Genomic DNA, 27652 nt, shown 5'->3' on the forward strand with positions numbered 1-27652 from the left:
GGAGATATGGGTAAAGGATTTAGTCATAAAGGGAGATAACAGATAAATTAATAGACCCAGAAATTACCTATCAGATCTATGGAAAGGGGACACATTTATGACTAAACAATAATTAGAGTGCATTTTAATGCATTAATGAATGATGTTGATTACTTTAAATTAAAAAGATTTTGCACTAATAAGATCAATACTGCCAAAATTAGAAGGAAAACAGAAAACTGGGAAACAATCTTCACAACTAGGAGTTCTGATAAAGGTCTATATAAAATATATAGAGAATTGCATCATATTTATAGGGCTACAAGTCATTTCCCAATTGATAAATGGTCAAAGGATATGAATAGTTTGCAAATAAAGAAATTAAAGCTATATAGTATCATATGAAAAAATGCTCCAAATCACTATTGATTAGAGAAATGCAAATTAAAACAACCAAGAGGTATCACCTCACACCTATCAGATTGAGAAAATGAGAAAAAAGGAAAATGATCAGTGTCAGAGAGCTTGTGGGAGGATTGTGGAGTTGTGGATAGATCCAACCTTTCTGGAGAGCAATCAATATGGAACTATGCCCAAAGAGCACTAAAACTGTTCATTCCCTTTGATCCAGCAATTCCAATTCTAGATCTATATTCAGAAGAAATCATAAAAAATAGGAAAAGTTCCACATGTTCCAAAATATTCATAGCAGCTCTTTTTGTAATTGCAAAGAATTGGAAATTGAAGGGATGCCCATCAATTGGGAAATGGCTAAACAAATTATAGTACAAGAATTCTATACAATATTATTGTTTGGGCGGCTAGGTGGCGCAGTGGATAAAGTACCGGCTCTGGAGTCAGGAGTACCTGGGTTCAAATCCGGTCTCAGACACTTAATAATTACCTAGCTGTGTGACCTTGGGCAAGCCACTTAACCCCATTGCCTTGCAAAAAAAAAAAAAAAAAAGAAGAATATTATTGTTCTATAAGAAACCATAAATGGTCCTACTCTAGAGAAGCTTGGAATAAGTTACGGGATCTGATGCTGAACGAAAGGAGCAGAACCAAGAGAACAATGTACCCATTAACAACATCGTGAGATGATCAACCTTGATGAAAGTAGCTCATCTCAGCATTCCTCAGTCAGGACAACCATATAAGACCGGCTACAGACAATGTTTTATCCCCATCCAAGGGAAGAAAAACAAACAAAAACAAAAAACCCTTCAAAATCTGATGAACACTTTACATAAAAATTATCTCTTATATATCTCCTTCCCTTAATCCCAATTCCTCATACTGAAAATGATTAATCTGTAAATATGTTCATCAAAAATATGTATATACAATGCTAATCTGACTGTTCACCACTGAGGGGAGGGGAGGGTGTAGGAAAGGAGGGAGGAAGGAAATTTTCTAACTTAAAAATATACATGTGCAAGTGAATGAAAATAAATGAATGAATGAATAAAAGAATAACCTAAGCATTATCCCAGACTTTTCTACTCTCTCTCAACCCACATATTCATTAAATTGCTAAATCTTGCTGCTTTTACTTCTATATCTTTGGCATCCAATACAATCTCCCTTATCACAGAGCTACCACCTTAGTTCAGGCTCTTTCTTACCTAGATTACTAAAACAACTTCTTAATTGGTTTCCCAGTCTCAAATCCTCGCAATTTTGTCCAGCCTCCACACTGATACCGAGATGATTTTCACATATGCATATCTGACCATATTACATTAATGACTTCCTTTATTTAGCCTTAAAGTCCTTTACAACCTGTCCCCAAACTTTCTGGCCTTATTAGACATTTCTCCCTGTCCCACTTTCAATAATCTAGTGAAATAGTTTTGTTTTTTCCTTCTCACAAACTTCACTCAATCCCCTAGCTCTGCCTTTGCATAAAATACATAATACATAAAAAATACTAATTTTCAAAGACTTGAAATAAAATTAAATTTGTGGTTGTTCAGTTCTTTCAGTCATGTCTGACTCTTGGGGTTTTCTTGGCAGAGATACTGAAGAGATTTACCATTTCCTTTTCCAACTCATTTTACAGATCCAAGGAACTGAGGTAAACAGAGTTAAGTGACTTTCTCAAAGTCACCTAACTAGTGCTACCCTGAAGCCAACTTAACCTGTCTTCTTGAATTGCGAGTATTTCCAGAAACACAGGACCCAGGTTATACAGGAGACCCTGAAGAGTCAAAGATAAAGCCCCCTCCCCCACCTGACATATTTAGTTCTTTGTTGGAGGCAATTTTCAAAGATTAATAAATTCATGTTCCATTTGTCTCATGCTTAATTTTAAAGGGTATATTTCCAATGTCATTATATTTCCTTGTCACTACAACTATTGAAGAAGATGGTTAAGGATGGTAAATCATCTGAGGGTGTGTAGTGGGGGAGGGGGGCGTAAGTGTATTTGCACACACCCATCTGTCTGTGTATGAGATAGAGATACCAGAGTCTAAGTACTTGCTCTCCCACTTTCCCAAGGTTTCCTCAGCTATACCACTTACCAAGAATTATCCTCAGTCTTTCTCCAGCAGCAGCTGTGACAGGGGAATACAATTTTACCACTTCCCTTTCCTCCTCACTACAGAATACACTCTCCCATTAAAAAAACATTTTATAAGGATGATAACATTTCCAGGCTAAACAAAGTCTATTTACTCTATTCAGCTAATAAAGCACATATGCCATTGTCTACTATTTTTCATGACAAATGTAATATATTGAATTTATGCTATGGGGATAAAAACAACTGAAGGCCTGCCTGTGTCCTTAACCACAAATCATTTGCTATGGAAAAATGAATATTTCAGCCTGATTAAATTGTAAAATCAATGTTTGGAACATTTGTTTTTATGTTAGAGATGTCTATATTTCAAAAAAAATAATATGTAACACTAAAATGGTCCACTAGAGGGACCGCAACTCCACACACAAAAATGAATTTACTTTCTGTTTGGGGGAATATAGAAAAACTAAGTAACAATATTTTATAAGAAAGTATAGTATAAAGATCCTGAAAAAATGTGAATGCCTTCTAAAGTAGTGAGAAAGATATAGGGAGAAGAATAAAAATGAAGAGCACACAATGCACTCGTGTGTGTCTGCACACACCTGTGTACGCGCACACACACACATATACAACCTCCCCCACCCCATCCCAACACCCCAGGAAACAAATGACTCATTTCATGGGTAGGATTAGGCTAAAACTAAGAGCACATCACCAGTCTACACAATACATGCAATGCAACTATTACAAAACAGCTTCTCTCATAGACAGCACTAGCACTGTGTCTATTGTGGAAATTGAGACTTGGAATCACAGGATTCAGGGTCACGCTCCCACCTCTGCTACTTACTGCCTGTGCAAACCTTAGACAAGCCCATTGCCACTCGGAACCTCAGTTTCCTCACCTGTAATTTGGGGGGGCTAGTGTGGAAGATCTCTTAAAATTTCTTCTAGCCCTAGTGCTGATTTGGTTTTATTTCCCAACTTAAGCTAACTATATTAAGGCTTTATTGCACTTGTATTAAAAATTCTAATATGGTGAGGAAAGTTTGAAATTTTGTACATGCAAAGATTCTCAACTTATTCTTTTCTTAAGGTCTAACCTCTTCTGTGTTTGTGGAAAGGCAGTTCTTCCAGTGAATATAAAAGCAGCCTACCAGGGCTCAGAGAACTTAAGATGTTCCAAACTTAAAAGGTTTAAATATGCTCTAATAGGATTTTAAATATGATGGTAACTACTATTTCAACTACTTACAACAAGTTTCAAAAAACATTTAATATTTTATATTACTGTAAGATGGGAAAATTTTTTAAGCTTTCAAGTCCTTATTTTCATAGTTGAAGAAATTAAGGGATTACAACATTCAATGACTTTCTCAAAGTAAATGTGAGCAGTAAAGAGTAGAGCTGGGACTTGAATTTAGGTCTTCAAATCCAGACAAAAAATTCATGAATAAGTTGGGATAATATGAACACTTGAATGTATTTATTCTTTTTTTTTTATTTTATTTAAGGCAATGGGACTAAATGACTTGCCCAAGGTCACACAGCTAGGCAATTATTAATTGCCTTGGAAAAACCTAAGAAAAATTTGTTTTATTTATTTAAGGTAATGGGGTTAAGAGTGACTTGCCCAAGGTCACACAGCTAGGCAATTATCAAAAGTGTCTGAGGGCGCATTTGAACTCAGGTTTTCCTTACTCCCAGACTGGTGCTCTATCCACTGTGCCTCCTAGCTGTCCCTGAATGCATTTTATTCAATGACTCCGGCATGTCCACCTTTTATAAAAATTATATATATCAAGACTATGAGCTAAAATAAATTTTTCAAAATACAAGTGAATATTTGTATTTTTGCATATATAGTCTATGATAGCAGGAACATTTGTGTTTTTATTTTCTCCACAGCTACATAGTACCTAACACATAGGTTTAGCTGAATTAAAGAATGAAAGCCATGAAAATAATTTGAAAATGGAGGTTAATTCTATTTTCAAACTATCTGTAAATAAGAGGCTTTATTGATTCATTATGCTTCCATTCAGTTCAAAAGTCTTTTAAAAGTACCAACATTGAAGGTAGTCAGAATGTAATGCTAGAAATTCCTACAAGAGTAAAATATTAAAAAGGGAGAAATCTGACAATTCTGATATCATGGTTTAATAGAAAGAATTAGGTTCAAACCATCTCACATTATGTCATGAATGCCTATTGTAATGTCAAACCAAATGTCTGAAATGCAAAAATCAGATTGTCAGTGAAGATTCAAACTTCCCCCCCCCCAAAAAATGCCCAAAACACCTTGCTTCTATAGAATCAAATTAAAATCTGCAATTAAAGTGAATCTAAGGTCAATAATGGAAGCAATTTCTTAAGAAGTAACAGGATTCATCTGCTTATCTTCAGTATATATCACAATACACAAAAACATGAAATCAAAGACTTGAGTTGGAAGAGCTAGAGATCACTTCATTTTACAAAACTGGTTTCAGGGTTGGTACTTAGGAGTCCCTAGTATTTTGAGCAGTAGTGACTGAGAGGCCTTATCTATATAGAGGGTTGGAATAGAAATTAATCTTATGATTTCACTGTCAATAGAGAGCTCCCTGGGAAGGAAACTCCCTCTACCATTACAGATCTGTATCTGGACAATTTATAATCTTATGGTAGCCAAGAGTCTTCAAAGATAGTCAATTACCCAGGGCCCACAAGTAGTATACTTGAACCCTGATCTTCCTGGTTCTGAGGCTAGTTCTCTATTAACTTTGCCAACCTGGTTCTTGCTACATAAAGGGAAGAGGGGAAAGGGAGAGAAACTAGAAGAAAAGCAGGTGGAATGAAAAAGGAAAAGAATGAATAAAAAGTACATTTGGAATGGAGCAAGTGAAACCAAAGTGACTTCAGGTTTGATCAATGTCATATGCTACCTACTCTTATTCTAACTTCTGCCATTAAAAAATCAAAATCAAAGTTCTGATTTCTTTTTCCAAAGAAATAGGTTCCTAAAAAGGGTAAATTAATAATACAATCAATATTATGATTAGTTTATAGTAATGCCTCAGTTAATCAGTAGATACGAAAAAGCTTCTTTATAAAGAAAATCACCGGGAGAAAGAACAGAAGTCTCATATTCTCTTTCAGGTACATGCATATAGATTACATTTGCTGATTCTCCAGTCATACATGTATTTTTAAAAATAACTTTTTAGTATGCAGAGTCTTGATTCTAGTGACCAAATTAATCAAATTCCCAATGTTGATAATTAAAAATTATGAAGATTTAAAAAATACAGTTGTTATGTAATATTTTAGCTAAGCAGAATAAATTAAAAGGGGGGGAAGGAGTGAGGGAGAAAATCTGAATTTTCCTAAAAATAGAAATCACAGTTTTCTAAGTTTAAGAGGAAAATTTTTTTAATTGTGGTTTTAATTAAACATATTCAGAAGCCAACAGTGAAAAATAATGAACCAACATGTCTGTATAAAGTTTTTTTATGTTAAAGTTCATGCTCTCTTATAATCAAACTATAAGTTATAGTAGAAACATTTTCTGTTAGCATCATTCAAAAACTCCACCGGTAAAAAGAAATTGGGAGGGGGGAGGTATTTAGGCATCAGTGTTAGATAACCTAATCTTCAACCCCTATTAAGATTTTATGACTTTGAAAGGCTTCAGATGGCAGGTTCCTCCATATTCTTCATTCTGCTTTAATTATCACTGCTTAAATTTATCAGCATCTCCTCTGAACAGGCAGTTCCTAAACTATTCACACCATTGCCTGAATGTGAGCATATATCATTATATATCATTTAAATTTTCAGCAACAGAGTAATCCAGTTCACAACAATTTAGACATAAACAACATGACTATTTAATTGTAAAATTTTACTACTTACTTTTAAATATGCAGCTGCCTCTTGGACAGAAAGCTTCCTCTGGATAGAACTGCCACATTCATGATCTCCTGGAAACATTAATATTTAATCTGAATCATTATTTCATTAAAAAAATCAGATAATTCAAAAAAGCATTTACATACAAAATCTAGATACGTGTTTTAATCTTTTAAAACATCAATAATATGAAAGACCAAAAAATTCTTTATACTTTTTATGAAAAATACTTAAAAGCTTAAAAACACTTGAAACTGCGATTTTCCATGGAAATATGTTCCAAAGTCAATCAGATATTACATGTCTTTCATTTAATAAACAATCACTTTATATGCTTATAAGATAAATATTAAAACCCAATGCACACTTTATAATAATGGTTCATCTATGAAATTCTTAAATGCTCTTCTAACAACTTCATCATGCAACAATATATTTTATTAGAGGTGAAAATAAAACATAGTAGGCATATAGTAGTTTAAGTCAATGAATCAATAAATGGTATTTAGAAATCAAAGAGCAAAAGATCCCCCTGCTCCCATATCTCCATGCCTACCTCTGACAGAGAAGAAGAGCATGGGTGATAATACTAAGGAATTAAAATCTCTAAGCAACTAGTCTGTGAACATATCAAAAGCATCCTTGAAGAAAACATGAAGTCAAAGGTAAGCTTTTCTACTGAAAACCACATCTTCAGGCACAACAATGAAAGAGGTACAGAGAACATACTATGTCAATTATCTCCCAAAAGCATTTAACTTCAACCATAATAAAATGTAGCCTTAAAAATTCTTTCACCCAAGCAACTTCCATTTTTGTTCAAATCATACAAGACAATATGATAAATGCAACCATGGAGAAAAATAGTTTTTGATAGCCCTTTCAATAGCAGTAGTATTAACCAAAAGAGAAAATGTGGTTGAAGAGGCCCTTGCAGTATCTGAAAAAGACATTCCTAAACACATTGAGTTTTCCTGACTTTCATTTGTGAGCATTACCAAATGCATTAGGAATTCTTCAGAATCTACTCTGTGAGACCTGAGGAGTCAAATGATATCAATTAATCAAGATTTTAAGCAATCCTCATATAAAATATTCAGATAATTGAAGAGGTTGATGATCAACTAGTATTCCAGACACCACACATAGAAAATATCTAAGATCCATAATCAGTATGGTCTAAATAACTGAAAACTGAGAAGTGCTTTCCAATAATCACCCAGTCACAAAAATCTAACTATTTTTAATTTTAATTTTACTGAAGCTTTTTTAAAACATTGCTGATGACAGTTACTAATAATCCTTTTCCCTTAAAAAAATAAACAATTAAAAAATTTTTTTGGTATTCTGTATTTGACAAAATCAAAAATGAGCATGTTTCTAGAATATCAAACCACGATTATCTTATAAATATAACTTGCATTAAAAATAAATCTGCCATGTTATTGTCAAAACCGTCTTCTGCTTCCCATTGAACCTTCTTCAAGAACCATCTCTGGTTATACTCTGGTAAATGCACTGAGTTGAATTCTAATGTCTCAGAGCTTTTATTGTGGTGATGTTTGTGGACACTGTTCTTTTGAATTGGCTTATTGTGCTTTGTGTGATTTCAAACAAAGCTCTGCAAGTGTCTCTGAGTTCACTTTTTCGTGAAGCACTTAATATTCTATTATACTAATACACTATAGTGTGTTTTGGGGCAGCAAGATGGTTCAGTGGATATTGCTAAGCCTGAAGTCAGGAAGACCTGAGTTTAAATTCAATTTCAGACACTTAGCTGTAAGACCCTAGTTCAGTCATTTAATTCAGTTTGCTTTAGTTCTCTCATCTTTTTTTTTTTTTGGATAGCTGGAGAAGAAAATGGCAAATTGCTCAGTATCTCTGCCCAAAAAATCCAAATGGAATCATGAAGAGCCAGAAACAACTAAACAATAAAAAAAAAACCCATGTGTTTAACCATTTCCCAAATGATAAGAATATATTTGTTTTCAGTTTTTTCTAAAAAGTGCTGCTGTGAATATTCTGAGATCTTTGGGACCTTGCCCTATCTGTTCCTGGTCTCTTTGGTGGGATATGTGTTATCCTAGTAGGATGGCTACATCAAAGAGAATGAACACTTAAAACATAGGTTCAAGATGCTTTCCTCAGATCATAGGATCTTTTCACAATTTCACCAGTGCTCTATTACTGTATCTATTATCCCATAGTTTCCACAACATTGGATATTTACAAGTCATATTTTTGCCAATTTGCTGGCTATGAAATAAAAACTTATTTTTATTCTTATTCTTCTATTAGTGATTTGGAGAATTTTTTTCATTTGGTTCATACAGTTCACATGGTTCATAAGCCTATATTTATTTTTTTGAAAACTATTCATATTCTCTTATATGATGCTTTACAACTGTGGAGCATGTAACAAGCTCAATAGACTCAAAATGTGATTCAAAGATGAGCAGTGCTTATAAGTAGACTAGAGCTATTATCAACAATGTTTTACAGGGGGATAGTCTAAAACATAGTAAAAGGTATTATAACTAGAAACAAAGTTAGACTGTGATACTAGATGAACAATTAAAGTAGCAAATCTTCACAAAATAAAAAAATAATCCAAGAATTCCAAGAAAGCCCTCTGTGATGGATATGTAGAAAAACATGAACAAGAACTGCATGGTATAAAAAGAGGTGGTTATACTAAGGTCTTCTCTAATGAAGAAAGAATGACATCAAATAGGATTATGAATCCAACTGGAGTGTTAAATAGCAAGTTTTGTGAACCTAGATTTTCTTAACATATCTATTACATCTCTCTTCCAGCTTTGTGACATCTTAAAATAAGTAAAACATGTCATCATTCAAATAACTGATAAATATTTAAGAGTTCAGGCTCCACCAACAACTGTGAAAGATCACCCTCAACACTGATGTCAATGCATTAAACTGCTCTTTCTTGGAATCAAGAAAGACTATGTCCACAACACTTTTCCTAACCTATCAATCTAATAATTCGATTGAAAAAGGTATTATTTGTTAATGAATTCATGCTAGATTCTAATTATTACACAGCTACAGTAATATCCATTTCACAGATAAACATGGCAAAATAAAGGATTATAACGGGCCCACTAGGTGGCAGAACTTTAAAAGAAAGAAGATTATAGTTTGGGAAAAGAAACTGTAAGAGAGACTCAGAGAAGTGGGGGAAGAAAAAGAGGGAGACAGAATCAAGTTAGGGTAAAAGTAGAAAAGGAAATCCTATCACTATATCAAGGTCAGTCAATGAAAGCCCAACCAATAGCATTTGTTTCAGATAGATCAGAAAGGGGAAAAAAAAGGGTAGGGAAATGAAGTAAGGTCATATAGTAAAAGAAGCCAAAGTTGTACAAATTTCTGTCTTAAACAGTAGCTCTTTCCTCTGGCTCACTTTGTCAAACCAGGTCCTTACTCATGACTCTTAGATTCAAAAAGGAAAAGAGGCAAGAGACATCTATTGAGAGATAAAAGTTAAGTGTTGGTAAGATAAATTGCTGTGGTAGATATGAAGTAGAAAGAAATCAGTGATGACTGTATAAGCCTATCAAAAATCTTTGGGACTTCCCAAACTAAAGAGAACTGAAGAAAAATGCAATTAAAGTTCCTATTTTATTTGAGTCCTACACATTTTGATTTTGATCCTTCAACAAACATCCTGAAATTGATAATGTTCGAAGACCATGACATCAAGGAGATGATGCCAGGACAAGCAAGTGAACTGGATTTGAGTGAGGGGGTGCTGTGCTAAGTCAACAGTCTCATTTTCTCTTCCAGAGCCATCTGGGTCCAGTGGCCAGATATGAATCAGGATAACTAGGGATGGCCCTGGATATGAGGCAATGATTTAAGTGACTTGCCCAAGGTCACACAGCTAGTAAGAGTCAAGTGTCTGAAGCCAGATTCAAACTCCTGTGTTCCTGACTCCAAGGTCATTTCTCTATCCACTGTACCCAGCTGCCCTTCCTGAAGTAGAGAGCACTTCAGTGGAGTCACATGAAGGAAGCTAAGGATGTTAGGAGGGAGGGGTAAGAGAGAATAGGTGAGGCACAGAGAGAGGAGATGTTAGAGCAGTGGCAGGGCAACAAGGCTATACCCCCAGAGTGTATGAAAAGAATGGTTATGTGAGAAGATCAGAAGGACAGAAAAAAAAAAAAAAAGAGTTTGAAAGGCTAAACTATTGAATGGGATTTAAGGGAGGTTCTTTGGACATGAGGCATTGGAATGCACTGAGATGGGGGGGGATGAATATGCTCACACTTATGAAAAGGAAGAATTAAAAAAAGAAGACCTATAGACAGTGAAGTAAGAATTTACAACTTGGACATATTCAGCATACTTCATCAAACATATAAGTAATCCTTTGTTTACTCTATTGGAAAAAATTTTATTTTCACATTCAGTTATTACTGGGAATATGAATTTATTTTATAAGAAGATATTTTAATGGCCTCTTTTCTGAAAGAAGGGAGAATGAGAACTTTGATTTCACCAGCGTAGGGAGCTCCTATGAAAAGACTCCCTCTGTCAAGGCAAATGAAAGCAACCTGCTGTGCAATGAGAATTGTTAGGTAGCTCAGGTAAATAATTTACCCAGACTACAGTGATAATTAGCTGCTGGAGTTGTTCATGGGTCTTCCTGATTCCAAAGAAAGTTCTCTATCTACTATACTACAATGTCTCTCAATGATTTTTCTAACTACAAACATGAGTACTTCAAAAATTTACTGGATTTTTGATCTCATTAATGTAGAGATTGATTTTTACTGATACAGGTCACAATTTAGGCTTTCTCATCTTAAGCAATTTCCATCCCAGTTAGATTTTCCACAAAAAAATCTCTCTAAATTCAGTGTTCTGCAGGCCTTTTTTCAGGTCATTCTTTTTCAATTGTTGGTGCAGCACTTGAATTATCTATCACTGCCCGCTCCCCCACTGTGTGTGTGTGTGTGTGTGTGTGTGTGTGTGTGTGTGTGTGTGTGTCTCCTTGCCTTTTCAATTTTACATTTCCTCATTTAATGTTAATAAACAGGATCATTAAACTGACTTATCTTTGTGGTTGCATTTATCAAGGAATCTTAAATGATCTCAATACATGTAAGAAGGACTCAAAGAAAAGCATCTCAGATTGTAATTTGTTTAAGTCAAATGTTCTTTAGTAATGAACAAACAATAATTACACCAGGAGCTGGCATTTTATGTACCTTTGTATTAATTATGAACCGGTAAAGATGTGGTCTACAGTACTAGGAAAGCCTGCCAGCTCCTTCCTCAAATGCTATCCAGAGTTTCCTCAGTAAATATTCAAAGTATTGTCAAAGATAAGAAAAGAGGCATAAAGATCATGAATTACGATTTCTCAATGACCTTTTTGGAAGAATGCTATTCATAATTTTCCCCATTCTTTTCTTATTACCTTGTAACACAACACACTTTTTTTATTTATTGCCTCTAGCACTGAGTGTAGTCTAGTCATTCTGTACTACTTTAGGAGTCATTTCAATTTCCTTTCACAGCAGATCAGGATCAAATGTGGTCAATCCACTGCTACTAATAAGAAAAGCAGAATGCTCCAGAAATGACCACACTATCTCATTGCCTATGGCTATTTGTTGTAGTCCTTCCATTCTCATTCACAATGCTCCATTTCACCTCCATATCAGGCTGGTTGTTGACTTTTCACTTCTGCTTTTTAAATGTTGCACAAGATAATACTATTCACAATCTCCCATCTTCTTCTGAAGTATTTTACAATTTAGTTTGTGTTCTCAAGTGGAATTAGCTTTGGCTATCATTTCTTTTTAAAGGCAAGAAGATCAAATATTTACTAAAGTAACTTCTAGAGTCTCTTGTCCTCCACTATTCTAGAAACAATTTCAACTCTTTTGCAGAAAACGGTTATCATCAAGTTCAAGTCGATAGCAATATCTTTTTGGTATAGGCAATTGGTAGAAAAAATCCAAATTCTCAAATTTGTATCATCTCATTCTCATTTTTATCCTTTCTCATTTTATATCAAAAGTTGACTTAGATAGGATCCCGTCCATCGGTTGTTTCTAGTGTATTACATTATAATCAATTTCATTTTTTGGTGATGTGAATGACTCTTGAGGAAAATATTAGCCCTTTCTTTCATGAAACTTGGTTCCCATTTTTATAATATCTTCTGGTATCCTCTCCAGCATCAACCTTCATGAGAAAGGTTGTTTACACTGACTTTGGAAGATCTTGCCAAGTTCTATGTATATTTTCTCTACTTCTTCATTCTCTGAAACAAATGGTGTTAATTGCAATTTTCAATGCACGTTGCTATTTGTACTGATTGTACCATAACATGCCAAAACCATGAAATAGTTCCTAAAAGTATATTTTCTTGCTGTCTTTGGGGACACTTAGAAACTCCACCAAGTCTTTTGCTTGCCTTAAGCAAAAAAGAAAAAAAAACCAAAGAGCTATTAATCTGTTACACTGTAACTTCCTCTTAGCTCCTGGTTAGCCTCCTTTTATCTTTATTTGCTGCAATAATATTGATGTTGATTGTGGCTCACTCTTCTGATAATGTAGATATGCTGATCACCAAGAAAAAAATCTTGCAGTGAGTATAAAGTTAATGAAAATTTATAGATGTTTTTAAAAACATCTTGGCACCCTGCATTCAGTCTGCTTTGCCACCATTTCTAAAAGTAGAATGGAACTAAGAAACATTTCAAAAATTTTCTTTGTTTCACAGGTTGTCATGGCCAAAGAATTCATCACCTAGGGTCACACTATAGGTGAAATCCCTTTTCATACTTAGCTAAATTAAACTTCAGGCAGAACATTAAGTCTGTTGGAACATATGAAACCATTCCACAAATAAAAAACAATCCAAAAATGGTAAATGCAACAAAATTTAAATACAAAACTTCAAAGTGTTTCTACTATGCAACATGACATTAATTTTAAAGCTTTCAATGTCAATGTGAATTTTGAAGCAATTACCTGCTACTTGTGCCAATCGATCGTGAAGTTTGTATAATGAATTCATCATGAGATTTTTTTCATTTGCCTAGAATTAAGAAAGTCTATTAGAGAAATATCAAATTTCATGAAAAAGATTCAAATAACCATTAGGCAGAAAATAAGGAAAAGATTAGAAATATGAAAAGCTCGACAAGACATATAGTTAAACAATCATATATATGTATGTATGTATATGTCTTATGCATGTACACACACACATACATATAGATGAATGTTTCAGTGCATATCACTCTGAATTTGAACTCCACTGCTTTTGAACACCCAGCTGAAAGTGGCTAAACTGACTCAGGAAGCTAGCTAGCAGTAGAGAAAGATGTAGGCTCTCCAACTAGAATTTAAAAAAAAAAAGATCTGAAGCTCATATGATTAGTCTGTATCTTAACAGATAAGTCAAGATCTATAATTTGAAGGGAATTCGGAGGTCATCTAGCCCACGATTTTCATTTTATAGGTGAAGTAATTGAGGCCCAGTGATGCTAAAAGACTTCCCAGATCAAAAAAAAAAAAAAAAGCTATTGTCTTACTTCACAGACTCTTTCCTGACCTGGAGTCTTGTATCCCCAGCTGCCTACTAGACATTCCAAAATGGATACCCTGGATAAGATATCTGAAATTCAACATGTTCAAAAACTGAACTCTTTCTTTGCCCTTAAATGCTCCCCTCTTCACAACTTTTCTATTACTGTCAAGGATACCAACACCTTCCCAGGCACCTAGGTCACAATCTTGGTGTCATCCTCCATTGGTCCAAACCAATCACTTTCCAAGTCCTATTGATTCTAACGTTCTAGTAAAGGCCTGGTTGCAGGGCTGAATCACTTCAAGTCTGGACTTTCAACAGCCTGCTGATTTGTTCCTGTTTCAAGTTTTTCACTCCAGTCTATTTTCCATTCAGCTATCAAGGTGAGTTTCCTAAAGATTAGACCACTTCACCCTGCCCCCCCCAACTCCTGTCCCATAAAATAACCTCAAAAGGTTCACTATTACCTACAGGACCAAGGATAAAATCATGTTTGTTTTTTCAAGTCCTACCTATCATATGTGACACTAACCTCTGTTGTCCCTCACATACACACAACATTCCATTCCTGTACTCCATTCAATTCTACTGGTTATTTTCCAAGCCTGAAATTCTCTCCCTCCTCACCTTTGCCTCCTGGCTTCTTTCAAGTCTCAGTTAAATACAAGCCTTCTACAAGAAGGCTGTTCAGTTTGATACTAGTGCCTTCTGAGATAATCTCAAAGTGTACTGTATACATAGGTGCTGGCAGACTGTATCCCCCAGGAGTTGATGAGCTCCTTGAATGCTAGGGGCTATCTTCTGCCTTTTCTTGTAAACCTAAGGCACAAGATATGCCTGGCACTTAGTAGATGCTTAAAAACATTCTTCTTGATTTGATTTGGTCATCAAGCTAATGTTTTCCTTCAGTGACTTTTCCTTTTAAGGTCTGTCCTGGATATTCAATTAAACCAAATTTTATCTATGTAGAAATACCAAGGGGGAATAAAGGATATATGCAAACAGCAATATTAGCCTAACCTATGACTCATAAATAATAGTCCCTTACATTGCTAAGCAGACATAAAGTCAAGAAACCAGACTTGGAGTCTGAAAATGAAGGACTTTATCTTATCCATCACCATGGACATTTTATAGTTATATGATTATGGACAATTGACTAGACATCTCTAAGCCTCAGTTTCCTCAATTACAAAAGGAGAAAATAAAACCTATCAAGCTTATCTTAAAGATCTTTCAACAATGTACATAAAATTCTTGGCTATATATTAGAATGCTTTAAAAATGTCAATTATCATCATCATCATCATCATCATCATCATCATCATCTTCATTCACCTCAAGAGTCAGAAGAGTATAACAGTAGGAATTCTAGACAGGTATAATTGCTGTGGCAATTAGCAGCAAGAACAACAGAAATTAAAGGAATTAAATTTCGGAAAGTGTAATTTCAGGTAAACAATGAAGATTGAAATATGCAATATTCTGCCACTGCCAAGTTAATGATATATAAAATACAGATTTATCTCCCTGATAGGAAAAAAAGGCTTAGAGGATTGCCTCTCTAACAGTTTACTAGGAACTGTTTCTTTTTCACAATGGAAGAAATGTTTCAAGGGAAAAACAAAGAAGTATCCAACCAGTAAGGAGATTAAAGAATAGAATGTGACAGAGAAGGACAAGGAAGACTGATCCTTTGGACTTATGAAAAATGTTCTTACCATAGAGAAGAAAACCACAGCCCTGAGGAAATGATACTCATGCTACAAGAAATGAAAAAAATTCTACACATACTATGAGGGATGAGAACATACAATATCAGCAAGAGAAAGAAGAAAGGGATTCATGAGGATTAAAAAGTAAGGACCTGAAGAAGACTAAGAAAACATACAAAGAGAAGATAGTAGTGGGCAAGGCAGGGTTACAAAGAAAAGACTGAGTAAAAGCAAATTGTTATTTAAAAAATTTAGAACAAATTTGAAACAAGTAAGTAGTTACTAAGAAAACAAATCTATCAATAAAATTATTGAGATTGTTATTGATTGTCAAGTTATTAAGAGGCAAAAAAAGGTTGCAAATATCCTCACAGGTACTAAGGAGAATGCCCACTGGCAGAGGAGTTAAAGAGCTTGCATTGAGCTTGAAATGTCTACATTTCTGCTTTAAGTCAAGTGAATGTTTGAAGTGTAGGCTGGCCCCATTCACAGAAGGGAAAATGAAGGAACTAGAACACTTCATTGCTAGATGAGAGACCTTCCAGTTTAAGTATTCTCAAACAAAGAAAAATTACTTGCCATAAAAATACAAAGGAAATAAATAAAAAGGAATTAAGAAAAAAAACAAATCCAATCTAGGACACTTTCTGAAGAAGAAGCTGTGAGGATCTTGTCCTAGAAGGCTCAATTAGGTAGAGCATTAGGTTTTCAGCATCCAAGAAAGGTATAAAGAAGGCTGATGACTCCTCACTCCCTACCAAGATCAAGGATAAGTTACAAGAGAGATTGAGTTTTCCAGGACTTTGTATCAGATATTAGACTATCTCCAAGTAAAATGGATGAAAACCCACTTAAAGTGATTCAAATGAGCATAAATGACACCTTCCAAAGGAACCTAAAAATTGCCAGAGATTACTAAATCTTGGGTAAGAAACTGAAAATTGGAGAGGCATATATTTTTTTCCACACTGTTGCTTATTTAAAAGAATGAGATGCAGCAAGATAAAAATTGATTTGAGAAGCTAGCAGCTGGAGAATGTCATTGTGATTTCAGTACCATAGTCAAAAATATGGAAATGACAGATGGCTACTTAGGAAAGGAGTATGTTTATCAAAGACATATTTGTCTGATATCTTAGAAAACAAAAGGGTTTTAAACTAAGAAGGATGGGAAAGAGGACACTTTATGACTATTCACTTAACTAGTTACTACTACAAGAAAGGGAAAAAATAGCAGTAAAGAAGCCCAAAAGCTCATTAAAGGAAAAAAAATGAAAGAAAATGAACTCCTGGGTTTCACTTCAAATGAGTAGAGAAACAGAAACACGATATATAATATTACAGATGACCTACAAAAAGAAATTAATAAACAAGTTCAGGAAACAGATCATAAAGTAAGTAAAGAGTGTTTTGTGTTCTCCATCAAAACCAGCAAAGCTAACCACTTTTTACCATGGTTTACAACATAAGGATAACAAATTCCTGACCAGAGATGAAGTATACCTAACAAAGTTTGGTAAAATTGATAAAGGATGGTAATTTAAAAAGGCTTCAAACTAAATAAGGAAAGGAAAAATTTAATAATAATAATATAAAAAGAACAAAAGAGATTACCCAAGCACACTCTCTGAACTGCACCTACAAGAACAAACTTTTGGAACAACCAGAAAAACACAAGACAAGATCCACACTTATTTTCTATACACAAATGTTCCAGGATTAGGCAAGATGAAGTGACAAATTTGATATCATATGTATCACTAAGACTTGTAGGACAAAACCTATGGATCTGGATGAGTATACTTTATTCAATACCCAGAAAAGAAAGTTTTGGTCATTTAAAGTCCTTGACACTTTCCAATGGTTCATCATCAGAAACTAATATGAGTTTACCTGTGAAAACTACATGAACAAAAAGGCACTGCTATTTTTTTTTCACTAGTACCAAAAACCATGGGATCTTTCCAGCTGACTTGCAGTTGAAATTTTACAATTATTCTCCCTCCCTTTAAAATACAATTTTTTTTGAAAAACAGAAATATTTTTGCTTTTTAAAACCTGTTTTCCAATGTTTTGAACATAGCAAATATTTAATAAATATTTCACTCAAAAAGGTACATGGTAGATTTCAAAGGAGGAGAGAAATAGCATTAGATATTATTTTATTTATACATATACTTGTATGATATACAGAAGAATGTAAATATAGAAGTATGGGATCCACCTCCTGACAGAGAAGAAGATTTGTGCAGGGTACAAAATGAGGTGAGCTATTTTGCATACAATCAATTGAGGGAATGTGCTTTTTGCTTGAGAAGACATATTTCATAGACTCCCACCCTTCCCCTTCACTAGGGTGACAGGGAGAGAAAAATGTCTGTTTATTAAAAATAATGATTTTAAAAACAGGTATATTCATATGAAAAAAATTCAGGAACCAGAGGGGCATATGGAAAGTATTTGGGTGATGCTCAATGGAGGTAGAAACAATGATTTGTCTATTTCTAGGGAGTTTGGGAAACAGACCACAAGACTGGCACAAGGGTAAGGTGTGGTAAAGCTATGAGGGAAAGATTCAATTATCTCTACATGTACTGGAGCTCTCTCTCTGCATAGGCAGAATTTCTAATAATTGTCTTAGTGATTTGCCTCTTAGTGACACTAAGTGTATTTTCAAGGTGATCTGTCTAAGTAATAATTTCATTCTTGAAAAGGTAGAGAAATTAAGGGGAAATTCTTCTATGGATACAATTCTCATTAACTGAGGGTAATTGGAGAACCTTAGTGGGGGGAAGTGACAGTTCTATCTCAGAGCAAGAGAGGTAACAAGGGCTTGACAAGCACCCTACATTTTGGGAAAGTAGCTTTTATTGCATAAAATATCAACAAAGATAGTCTCTCTCCTGGTAAAAGATGATTGAGATCCTCCATTCTTAATTTGCTTCTGCTTTTTTCTGCAAAGAAGAATGTCTTTGCAGTGGAATGAGAGCAGAAAAATGATTAACAGAGTTAAAACCCAATATAAATAATCCAAGAGAGCACTGAGATATCTTTGATAAATTCAGAACTACACATATATGGGTCCTGAAAATACTGGCAAATCTGACTGCTGAGCCACTGTCAGTGAAATTTGTAAAGCCTTGCAATTGGGATACAAAATAATCAATGTCACAAGATATCATGGAGACATCATTGGCAGTTGTTCTGGGGGTTTTAGGAGACAAATTCAATTAAGTCAGCAATGTGATACAGTAGCCATAGTATAGTAGCCATTAAACTAAGGTGATTGGGACAAGCTTTTAGGAATAGGGAAATGACAGTCCCCCCCTGAATTCTGTCAAGGAGGAAAACAAGACAGTGTAGGCATGCTAGTGGTAGAATTCCCTCTACTATAGAAATATTGAGTCCATTTCAACATCTGCTTCAAAATTGACAGCACAAAAGGAATTGAAGCCCTGGAGAGCTCGAGAAGGCAAAAAGCAAGTTCAATAAGAGATAAAGGACTGCAAAAGCTAAATGACAGCAGGTTGTGGTCAAAGAAGGGAAAGAGTTCAAGGTCTTGGAGACAGTACAATTCTCAGTAATGATGATGCCAGGCTTATGGATAAAGTGGAATGGTGATGGAGGACATTTGAATTGAATACATCAATGAACTGTGGAGCCAGGCTGCTGCAAGGGTAGTCAACATGAATAATAATGGCAAACAAAAAACTAATAGCATTTTAAGGTTCGAAAACACTTTATATATTAGCTCACCTGATCCTCACAGTAAAAGGCAGGTCCTATCCTCATTTTAGAGAGAGGACAAATCAAGGCTGAGAAACTGAGCAGTCTGTCCAAGATCAAACAGCTAGTTAGTTTCTGAGGTAGGGTTTAAACCTAGGGACCCCTGAGATTCAGTATTAGCATTCTAAACTTTGAGTTTACTTTACTAGTCCCATATTCAAAAAATCATGAAGAATGGGAGAGTTGTTAAAGAACTGAAGGACAAATGTCCCCAAGATTTTCAAAAAAGCAAGAGGCTGGAGGGAATGCTTAGGGTGAGCTTGTCTTAAAACTCCTAGAAAAATCTTAGCATACACATAAAGGCCAGGAGAGACAGAAAGGTATGGTATGTAGAGGTTAAGTGTTAGAAGATCTAGGACACATACAAGTTGTGTGATCCAGGCAACTCACTTAATCTTTCAGCAATTTTTTAATAGTATATGTAACTTAGACAAGTTACAGATCGGCATGGGAAGTGAATTTCTGCTCTTAGAGTCCCTGATAATGAAATCAAAGTCCAGACTAAATGTCTGTATGAGGAGCATATCATAAAGATGATCTTTAAGAAGGCCATGGTCACGCAGGACTAACCTAATTCCTTTTGTGAGAGAATTAAAAGATGAGGTGAATGCTATAGAACCTATCTAGATTTTGGCAAAGCATTTAACAAATTATGTCATGCTATCCCTCTGAATAAAATAGACATATGGATTGGATAACAGGCAGATTTTGAATTGATTGAAAAATCAGATACAAACAGATATTAATGTAAAGTTGGAAGATATCTACTGACTGGAATACCCTAGAAATTCATTCTTGATTTTTCTGTTCTTTTAATGCTCTTTTAAAGAACTTTGATAAAATATATATTTAGTTAGATTATTAAACTTAATAGAAATTATAATGCTGAGAGGAACAGCTATAACTTCAGGTCATGGGAAAGACTTAAAAAGATCTTGCAAATTACAATGATGAGCTGAATTTAATCAGAAGAAAATGTAATATGGAGAAATGTCAAGTTCTACATGTATTTAACTGATCAACTTCACAAGTCCTAGAAGGGACTGAGATATGATAGGAAAGTTTCTTTGAAAAAGATCTCTGGATTTAATCAAAGTTTAATATTCCTTAAAAGTATAATATATATAGCAAGCAAAAAACGTAATCTTAGGCTGAATTAAAGGAGAAAAATAAAATGTCTAGAAAAAAGGAGATGGTGAAAAAACTATTCCCTGTCCTGGGCATCATTCAGGTAGCACACTATATTCTAAGATCATTAACATATTGGAGAATGTTAGCTTCAAGCAGCCAAAAAGGAAAGTAGAGAGCTCATAAGAGTTACTATTCAGTATCTCACTTGGTCTGTAAATACCATAGTACTAGAGTAGATTTAACTTCTGGAGATAAGGAACAGAGGGAATCCAAATCTAAATCTAAATCAAAAACTTATCAAAAAAGACATGATGATCATCTTCTAGTATCCCTTATGGAGAAGAGGACTGGGCTGGTTCTACTTCTCTCCATAAGGAAAAACCAATAGTGATGGGTAGAATTAGCAGAGGCAGATTGTGCTTGCCATACAACAAATCTAATGATCAAAGTTTTCCAAGCTGCATCACTAGAAGAGCTCACAAATGTAGGACAGAGACAATATTAAAAAGGATTTCTACTTAGGTACCTAAAGGTACTAAAGAAGGACTAGACAACCTCAGAGATCCCAATACAAATTCTATAAAAATACATTACTTAATATATATGACAACTAGCAGAACAGGGAGACATAATTGTAGTATATAGTGATGCACTAACTTGACAATAGGCAATAATAAGTAAAAGTTGGCTACAGCTTGTCTCAAAAGTATATATGTGTGTGTGTATATATATATATATATATATATATATATATATATATATATATATCCTTATTTTATTGGCCTATGATCCTGTAATTTCAAAGATACCTAGGAGGGATAACAGGATACTCATTATATATGACTGCAGTATGAATATAATTTGTGCCACAATGAGTGAGGTAACATGCTTTCAACAAATTGGGTCCGCTATTACACAGAAAGATCTAAGTTTTATTTAATTACTGCTAAAAGTTATTTTTGTATTGTCCATATCAGTTTTATTCATACTATAATAAAGAAAAATGCAGAATCAAAAATGATAACTCACTACAAAGCCAAACACTAAAAATTTAGGATATTATACAGATGCTAATAAATCTGGTAAATTCTTACATGTTTGTAAATGTTGGGAGTAGACATTAGTCAATATCTAATCTTCTTAGATTCAAAATGTTAAATTATGCACCTATGCACCAATGTTCATATACATGTAAAATAGCAAATCTTTCTTATCAACATCTGGTAAGGAATATAGCACATTATTATGAAAACTTTAATTGTCTGAAATTAAATTATCATTTCTATTTGAAAGTGAGTTATCCTAGGATAAGAATTATTCCAATTCTTGGTAGTAATTGTATGTAATTTAATTGAACTTAAAGTACTCATGGACCAAAAGAAATTGAAGTTCTCATAAAAACATCCCATATAAATGTTATAAAAATACTTCTTGGACTGATGGCAATCTAAGAATAATGGTAAGGGCTAGACTAGATGGTTGCTAAAGATCTTTTAATTCCCAAATTCTGTGATTTTTGTAATAGTTATTCTAAAACATATAGTTGTTACTGGAGAGTTTTACTTACTTGTATCTTTTTGAATGTTTCATCAAAGGGGTTTTTTACTATTGAAGAAAAAAAAGAAAACAATTATTAGTTCACATCTAGGAACAATTAAATGTTCTACAACAAGGCATTAGAAAATAGTTCACATGTTAATAATTTAAAAACTGAACATATAAAAATATGCAAAAAATATAAATGGTGTGGCAAATTATTTAAGAGGCAACTTTTTACACTTACCATATTTAATTTTGATTAGTACAACTTCTCTAAACCATAACTTTCCCCTCTCCCACAAAATTTAGATTCTAAAATTCCATAAATGGAATCTAAGAAATATCTTTTGTATAGTATATACACATATATAAACTAGATATTATATTACATACAATAACTTCTAAGCTAGTATATGGCTTAATCTTTGCACCAAACCCCACCAAATGTCTTTCTTCTTCTTATTTTATTTTCCTAGGTCAGTTTTCATCAGTGAAAAATTGCTTCCAAGTTCCTTGAAAACTGTTCACTATTCCTGACATGTTTTCTAATTGGGATAGAAAACATTGTCTCCTTTGATTTGTCCCCGGGCAATCAATGACCCTGGAGGTGAAGTTAAGCAGTCACAAAATTTTCTGACAGGTGTTGTTCCAACTGGGGGAAAAAAACAGTGATTCTAAAAAATATTTTATTTCCCCCAGGCAAAATGCATCATTACAGACACTAAAATTCTGTCTTAGATCTATTCCAAAAAGGCACAAATTGATTCTTGCAGACCAAACACACCAAGGGAAGTAAATATTTTGACACTAAGTTTCCCTTCATGCTATGATATCCATGAGTGATTTACAAACCTGTAAGCATGTGATTAAAATCACTTTCTCCCTCTTAATCCTGCTCCCCCCTCCTCTCCATCTGATTTTTGAGACAACTAATTGTAGTAGTTTGGAAGATGGTGTTTCTTTTGCTTTATTAAAAGTTGACATACAAATGTACAAAACATCTGCTTTTTTAAGCCTTCTAGGAAAAACTTGCTTTTGAGGAAAATTTTCTAGTCTAAATATTTTACATCTATGTTTAGATTCAGAATATATCCTTTCTTACAAAATCTACAAGATATATAAAAAGATAAAATAAGTGTTTCAAATTTTGGCTTTTGAGAATTAAAAGGTTTCTTAATCATCACAATATTTTCTCAGAAATTCTGAAAAATTAGAAAACATGTATCACATGGCAACTGAAAATTCTAACAGCTCAGGATATTTAGTAATAGTATACTTCAAAAAAGAAATCTAAGAAATATGAACCAAATAACATTCTATAATTTTCCTATTTTTACCTTATGTGAAAATACTCAAATTTTCAACAACTGCATCTCATCAATTTTCTGCTCAAATAACTGAATGAGCCCATAAAATACTTTCTTTCTATGTTAAATATCTATTTTAAATTAAAACTGGAACTGCCATAGGAATTAAGAACTGGTTGCTTCTAAGACAGTACACAGAAGAGTGGTTTAAGAGGGTGGATGGAAAAGAAGTATCCCTTTTCAACTTAAAGTCATTTCAATACAGCAACCAGGATTATAAATTTAATGACTCTATTAAAAATTATTTCTCTAAACCAGAGAAACTTTTGATGACTGGGAGATAAAATTATTTGCTGTCTACAATATCCAATTTGTCCAGGAAAAAAATGTAATTAACCATTCATTCTGAAGCAAATAAGGGGCTTGGGGGGGGGGTGTGCTAATTTTTTACTTTTCAATAGAATAAAGAATTTGAAAGAAAATGCTCACAAAATAGAAAAGCATAAAGATACTTGCATACATGAAAGCAATTAGTTTTAGAAACTAAATTTTGAAAACCTAAACAAAAAGTAAAAGTCACAGTACAATTTATTAAAAACTCAAAACTACATACCACCACACGCAAGATACTTTTGTTCAGCAAATGTTTCCTCAAAATTTCATTTCTAAGAAGTAAGGAAATGCTATTTTTTCCTCTGGGTTGAGTAGAGAAGGTGGGAAAAAAATCCACATTTATATGACTTCAAAATTCCAAGAAATTTTGTCAAGTACACACACACACACACACACACACACACACACACACACACACGCGCGCGCGCTTCTATGGCTACTAAGTAGGAGACATAGGAATCAGAGCTTCCTTCCTCATATCACATGAATTCTTTACCTAATTTTTCTTAGATAAAATTTGCTTTGATCCCTAAAACTAACCAAGAGGGCTGCCTCTCCCTTTGTCCAAAGCAACTTTATAGCTAAGCATCTATCAGAACCCAGATAGTCTCATGGCACCTGGCATTACAGATAAGCCCTTGCATTTTCCTCTTGTAAGCCAACTTTGAATTAGGCAAAATTCTAATTTCATTCTTCTCAATCAGTTACTACACTCAAAATTTCCAAAGTATACTTCTGAAAACAGAAATAGCAGCCAATATTTTTCCCTCATCTTGGCAACTCTGAAAAGAAGGGAGAAATCTCTTCTATACAAAAAGGGAATGCCATTTTGGAGTTCAACATATTATCACAATCACCCAAACTGCCACACCACTGCCCCAGTTTAGATACACATTTGGAGGCTATTACACTCCATTTCTATTTCCATCAGGCTATAAATAAACTTTTAATGCATCTCCTTTGCATATTGGGTTAGCATGTAATTACACATTTGGAAAAATATTTGTCTCAGGCAAGAGAAATTGATCAAGTCTCTATTTTTTTAGTTCTTTAAATCCAAGAAGTCTTCATTGCAAGTGCTGCTGTGAATGGCTTTACTTTACCACATCATATTCTTATTTTCTTCCCATCTTTTTCATACCTTTGCAAAGAAGAGATAAAGAAATTACCTGAACAATATTAATAATCTACAATTACAGTGCTGTATTCAAACTCTTTGCTTTGCTTCTTATATTTAAAGCTCCCTTTAGGATCAACTCTCTGAAGTTTAACTCTACTATGCTGATGACTCTTCCCAGTCTCAACTCTTTTTCATGCTCTTTTGGCTCAGTTTAATATATATCTACACTAAAATATGTGTTTATGTGCATTCAACCCTCTTCTGCAAGATTCAGATAAGATTGTGCATGAGACAGCAGATCGACCCATACCCTTCTTCAATGTTTGCATACTCTTCTTATAAATCCCAATTTTGCAAAATGTTTTTGTCCCTTATTCATTTCTTTTTAAATATAGTCCTCTTCCCTTTTCATTTCTTTCCTCATTTAAAATCAACAAAAAAACCAAAACTACAACTGGGCCTTTTCTGTCAACTCCCTCTATGACCCTTTAAGGCAGTAAAATTCTCAAGGGACATTAGGTTACTTCTCTCATAATATAAAGACTTCATCATTGCTCAGTCCCTCCTCTAAATTTCTGTTTGCACCTCAAAGTTTCTATCTAGCTCTAGGCTTTTCATCATGTCAATTTTCTCCCCTGTAGGATTGTGCTCATTTTTGCAATGTAAATTATTGTCTTTCTTGTGGCTCACAGTTTTTCCTTTGATTTTGGAAATGCTAAGTTTAGCTTATGATACTCCTAGGTGTTTTCCATTTAGAGATTTTCTTTTTGGAAGTAAGAAGACTGGCTATCTGGTCTTTAAGAGAACAAGCCCTTTTCTTATTATTATAACTTCTTGAAACCCAGCATCCAGTTTTTTTGGTTGGTCATGGATTTCAGGTAGTCCAATGATTCCTTAAAAAAATCTCTCTCTCTCTCTTACTTATTTACTTTTTTTTAGGTTTGGTTTTTTTTTTTTTTTGCAAGGTAATGGGATTAAGTGGCTTGCCCAAGGCCATATAGCTAGGTAATTATTAAGTGTCTGAGGCCAGGTTTGAACTCAGGTCCTCCTGACTCCAAGGCCAGTTTTTTATCCACTCTATCCACTGCACCACCTAGCCACCCCTGTATTTGCTTATTTTTTATAGAAGGCAGTTTGAGAACTCAAGATATCCACTGGTTCTGGAGTCAGGAAGACCAGAGTGCCAATCTGATCACAGATACTTACTAGCTATGTGACCCTGGGCAAGACACTTTACCTTCTTTTCCCTGCCTTAATCCACTGGCAAAAGGAATGGCAAATCATTTCTTTGCCAAGAAAACTCCAAGGGTTCAAAGAGTCAGAAAAGACTGAGAAACAACCATCTTTGGACAGGAAGTGCTGCCCCAGTAAACTTACCTTCTTAAAAGCAAGGATCCTCTTCTTTTTTTTTTGTCACTGTATTCTAAGACCCAGCACAATATATTATGTAATTAAGTTTTTGCTGAACAGAATTAGACTGCTAAATCATTCAGTTCTATCTAGTAAGATTTTAAGTTCTATTAGCATTGCTTTTCTGATTTAAATGTGAAAAACAAGGATTCTAAAGTGGATTCTGTTAACTCATTTCTATTTCATATTCTGAAAATCAGTGTTTTCTTTGTGTTATGGTTTTTTACATTTAAAAATTATTCTGCAAAGGGAACCAAAGACTTCAGACTTCAAAAGGAACTCATTATTTAAAAGGTTAAGAACCCTCAAGAATTTTGTGCTACCATACATGTTTATATTCAGCTGTCAAATATATAACTAAGGGTCCAAACAAGATGCTTAGGAAATCAATGTGCAAATTGAAATGCTTAAGGAAAGAAGTCAAAGAGCAATATTTAGCAGAGTATAACAAGAAGAGTAGAAAAAAGGGCAACTACCTGGCACAGTGGACAGAGCACCAGTCCTGGAGTCAGGAGGACCTGAGTTCAAATGTGGCCTCAGACACTTAATAATTGCCCAGCTGTGTGACCGTGGGCAAGTCACTCTTAACCTCATTGCCTTAAATAATTTTTTTAAGAAGAGTAGGAAAAAAAGGGGGGGGCAAACAATAGTTCTATATCATATCTGATGGTACTAAGAACATTGGGCTGCTTCTGTCCCTTTCAAGTTGCTTGTCCAATGAAAGAAAGCAAGAGAAGAAAACTTACAGCATCTATTCTTATTTGCATATATTTTTACTGACCCACTGAAATTGTCTATCTCAAAAGCTGGCTCAGAATCTTTCCGAATATATATGTATAGTTTGTTTTACCCACAGAACATTCTTTTATTTAAAATTTTCCTTCCACACACCCCAATACAATTGGACAATTGTCATATACTGAATTAAATGACATATTGCACCTGATCCTTTTCCTAAAAACTGGCATCAGGCCTGAGAATGGAAATTAAAAGCAGCAACATCCTCTTAGGCAGGAGCCCTTCAATTTACAGATGCCTTTTCAGACTGCATCCACCTCTAAATCAGCACCTCAACATTATATTTGTATAACCTCTAGTTTTAAAAATTATTTACTCTTGGCATTAATGACAAATGAATGCTAATTCCCTATCCAATAAAATGGGTTGAATGTGGTTATCTGCAGCACTTTTTTTTTAATTTGCAAGGCAACAGGGTTAAATGACTTGCCCAAGGTCACACAGGTAATTATTAAGTGGCTGAGGCTGTATTTG

At 34.3% G+C, this 27652-nt stretch overlaps 1 protein-coding gene and 1 long non-coding RNA gene across 3 annotated transcripts in view; one reads left to right on the forward strand and one right to left on the reverse strand.

The window, feature by feature from the left end:
• Nucleotides 1-27652, reverse strand: part of LEMD3 (LEM domain containing 3) — a 286239-nt gene that overhangs the window by 232037 nt on the left and 26550 nt on the right. Inside the window, 3 exon segments of the mRNA XM_074226213.1 lie at nucleotides 6410-6477; nucleotides 13418-13484; nucleotides 22179-22216. Coding sequence (XP_074082314.1) covers nucleotides 6410-6477; nucleotides 13418-13484; nucleotides 22179-22216 — 173 coding nt within the window.
• The window catches only part of LOC141514995 (uncharacterized), an 80583-nt gene that overhangs the window by 15981 nt on the left and 36950 nt on the right, over nucleotides 1-27652 (forward strand). The window contains exon 1 of one of the 2 annotated variants that reach the window (XR_012476186.1): nucleotides 14261-14362. The exons of the other annotated variant lie outside the window; for it this stretch is intronic. This is a non-coding gene — a long non-coding RNA (uncharacterized LOC141514995). Of the gene's footprint in view, nucleotides 1-14260; nucleotides 14363-27652 lie in introns of those variants that run through there. 2 annotated transcript variants of the gene reach the window in all.

This window comes from Macrotis lagotis, chromosome 2, assembly GCF_037893015.1.
Source record: "Macrotis lagotis isolate mMagLag1 chromosome 2, bilby.v1.9.chrom.fasta, whole genome shotgun sequence".
NCBI classification, from domain to species: domain Eukaryota; kingdom Metazoa; phylum Chordata; class Mammalia; order Peramelemorphia; family Peramelidae; genus Macrotis; species Macrotis lagotis.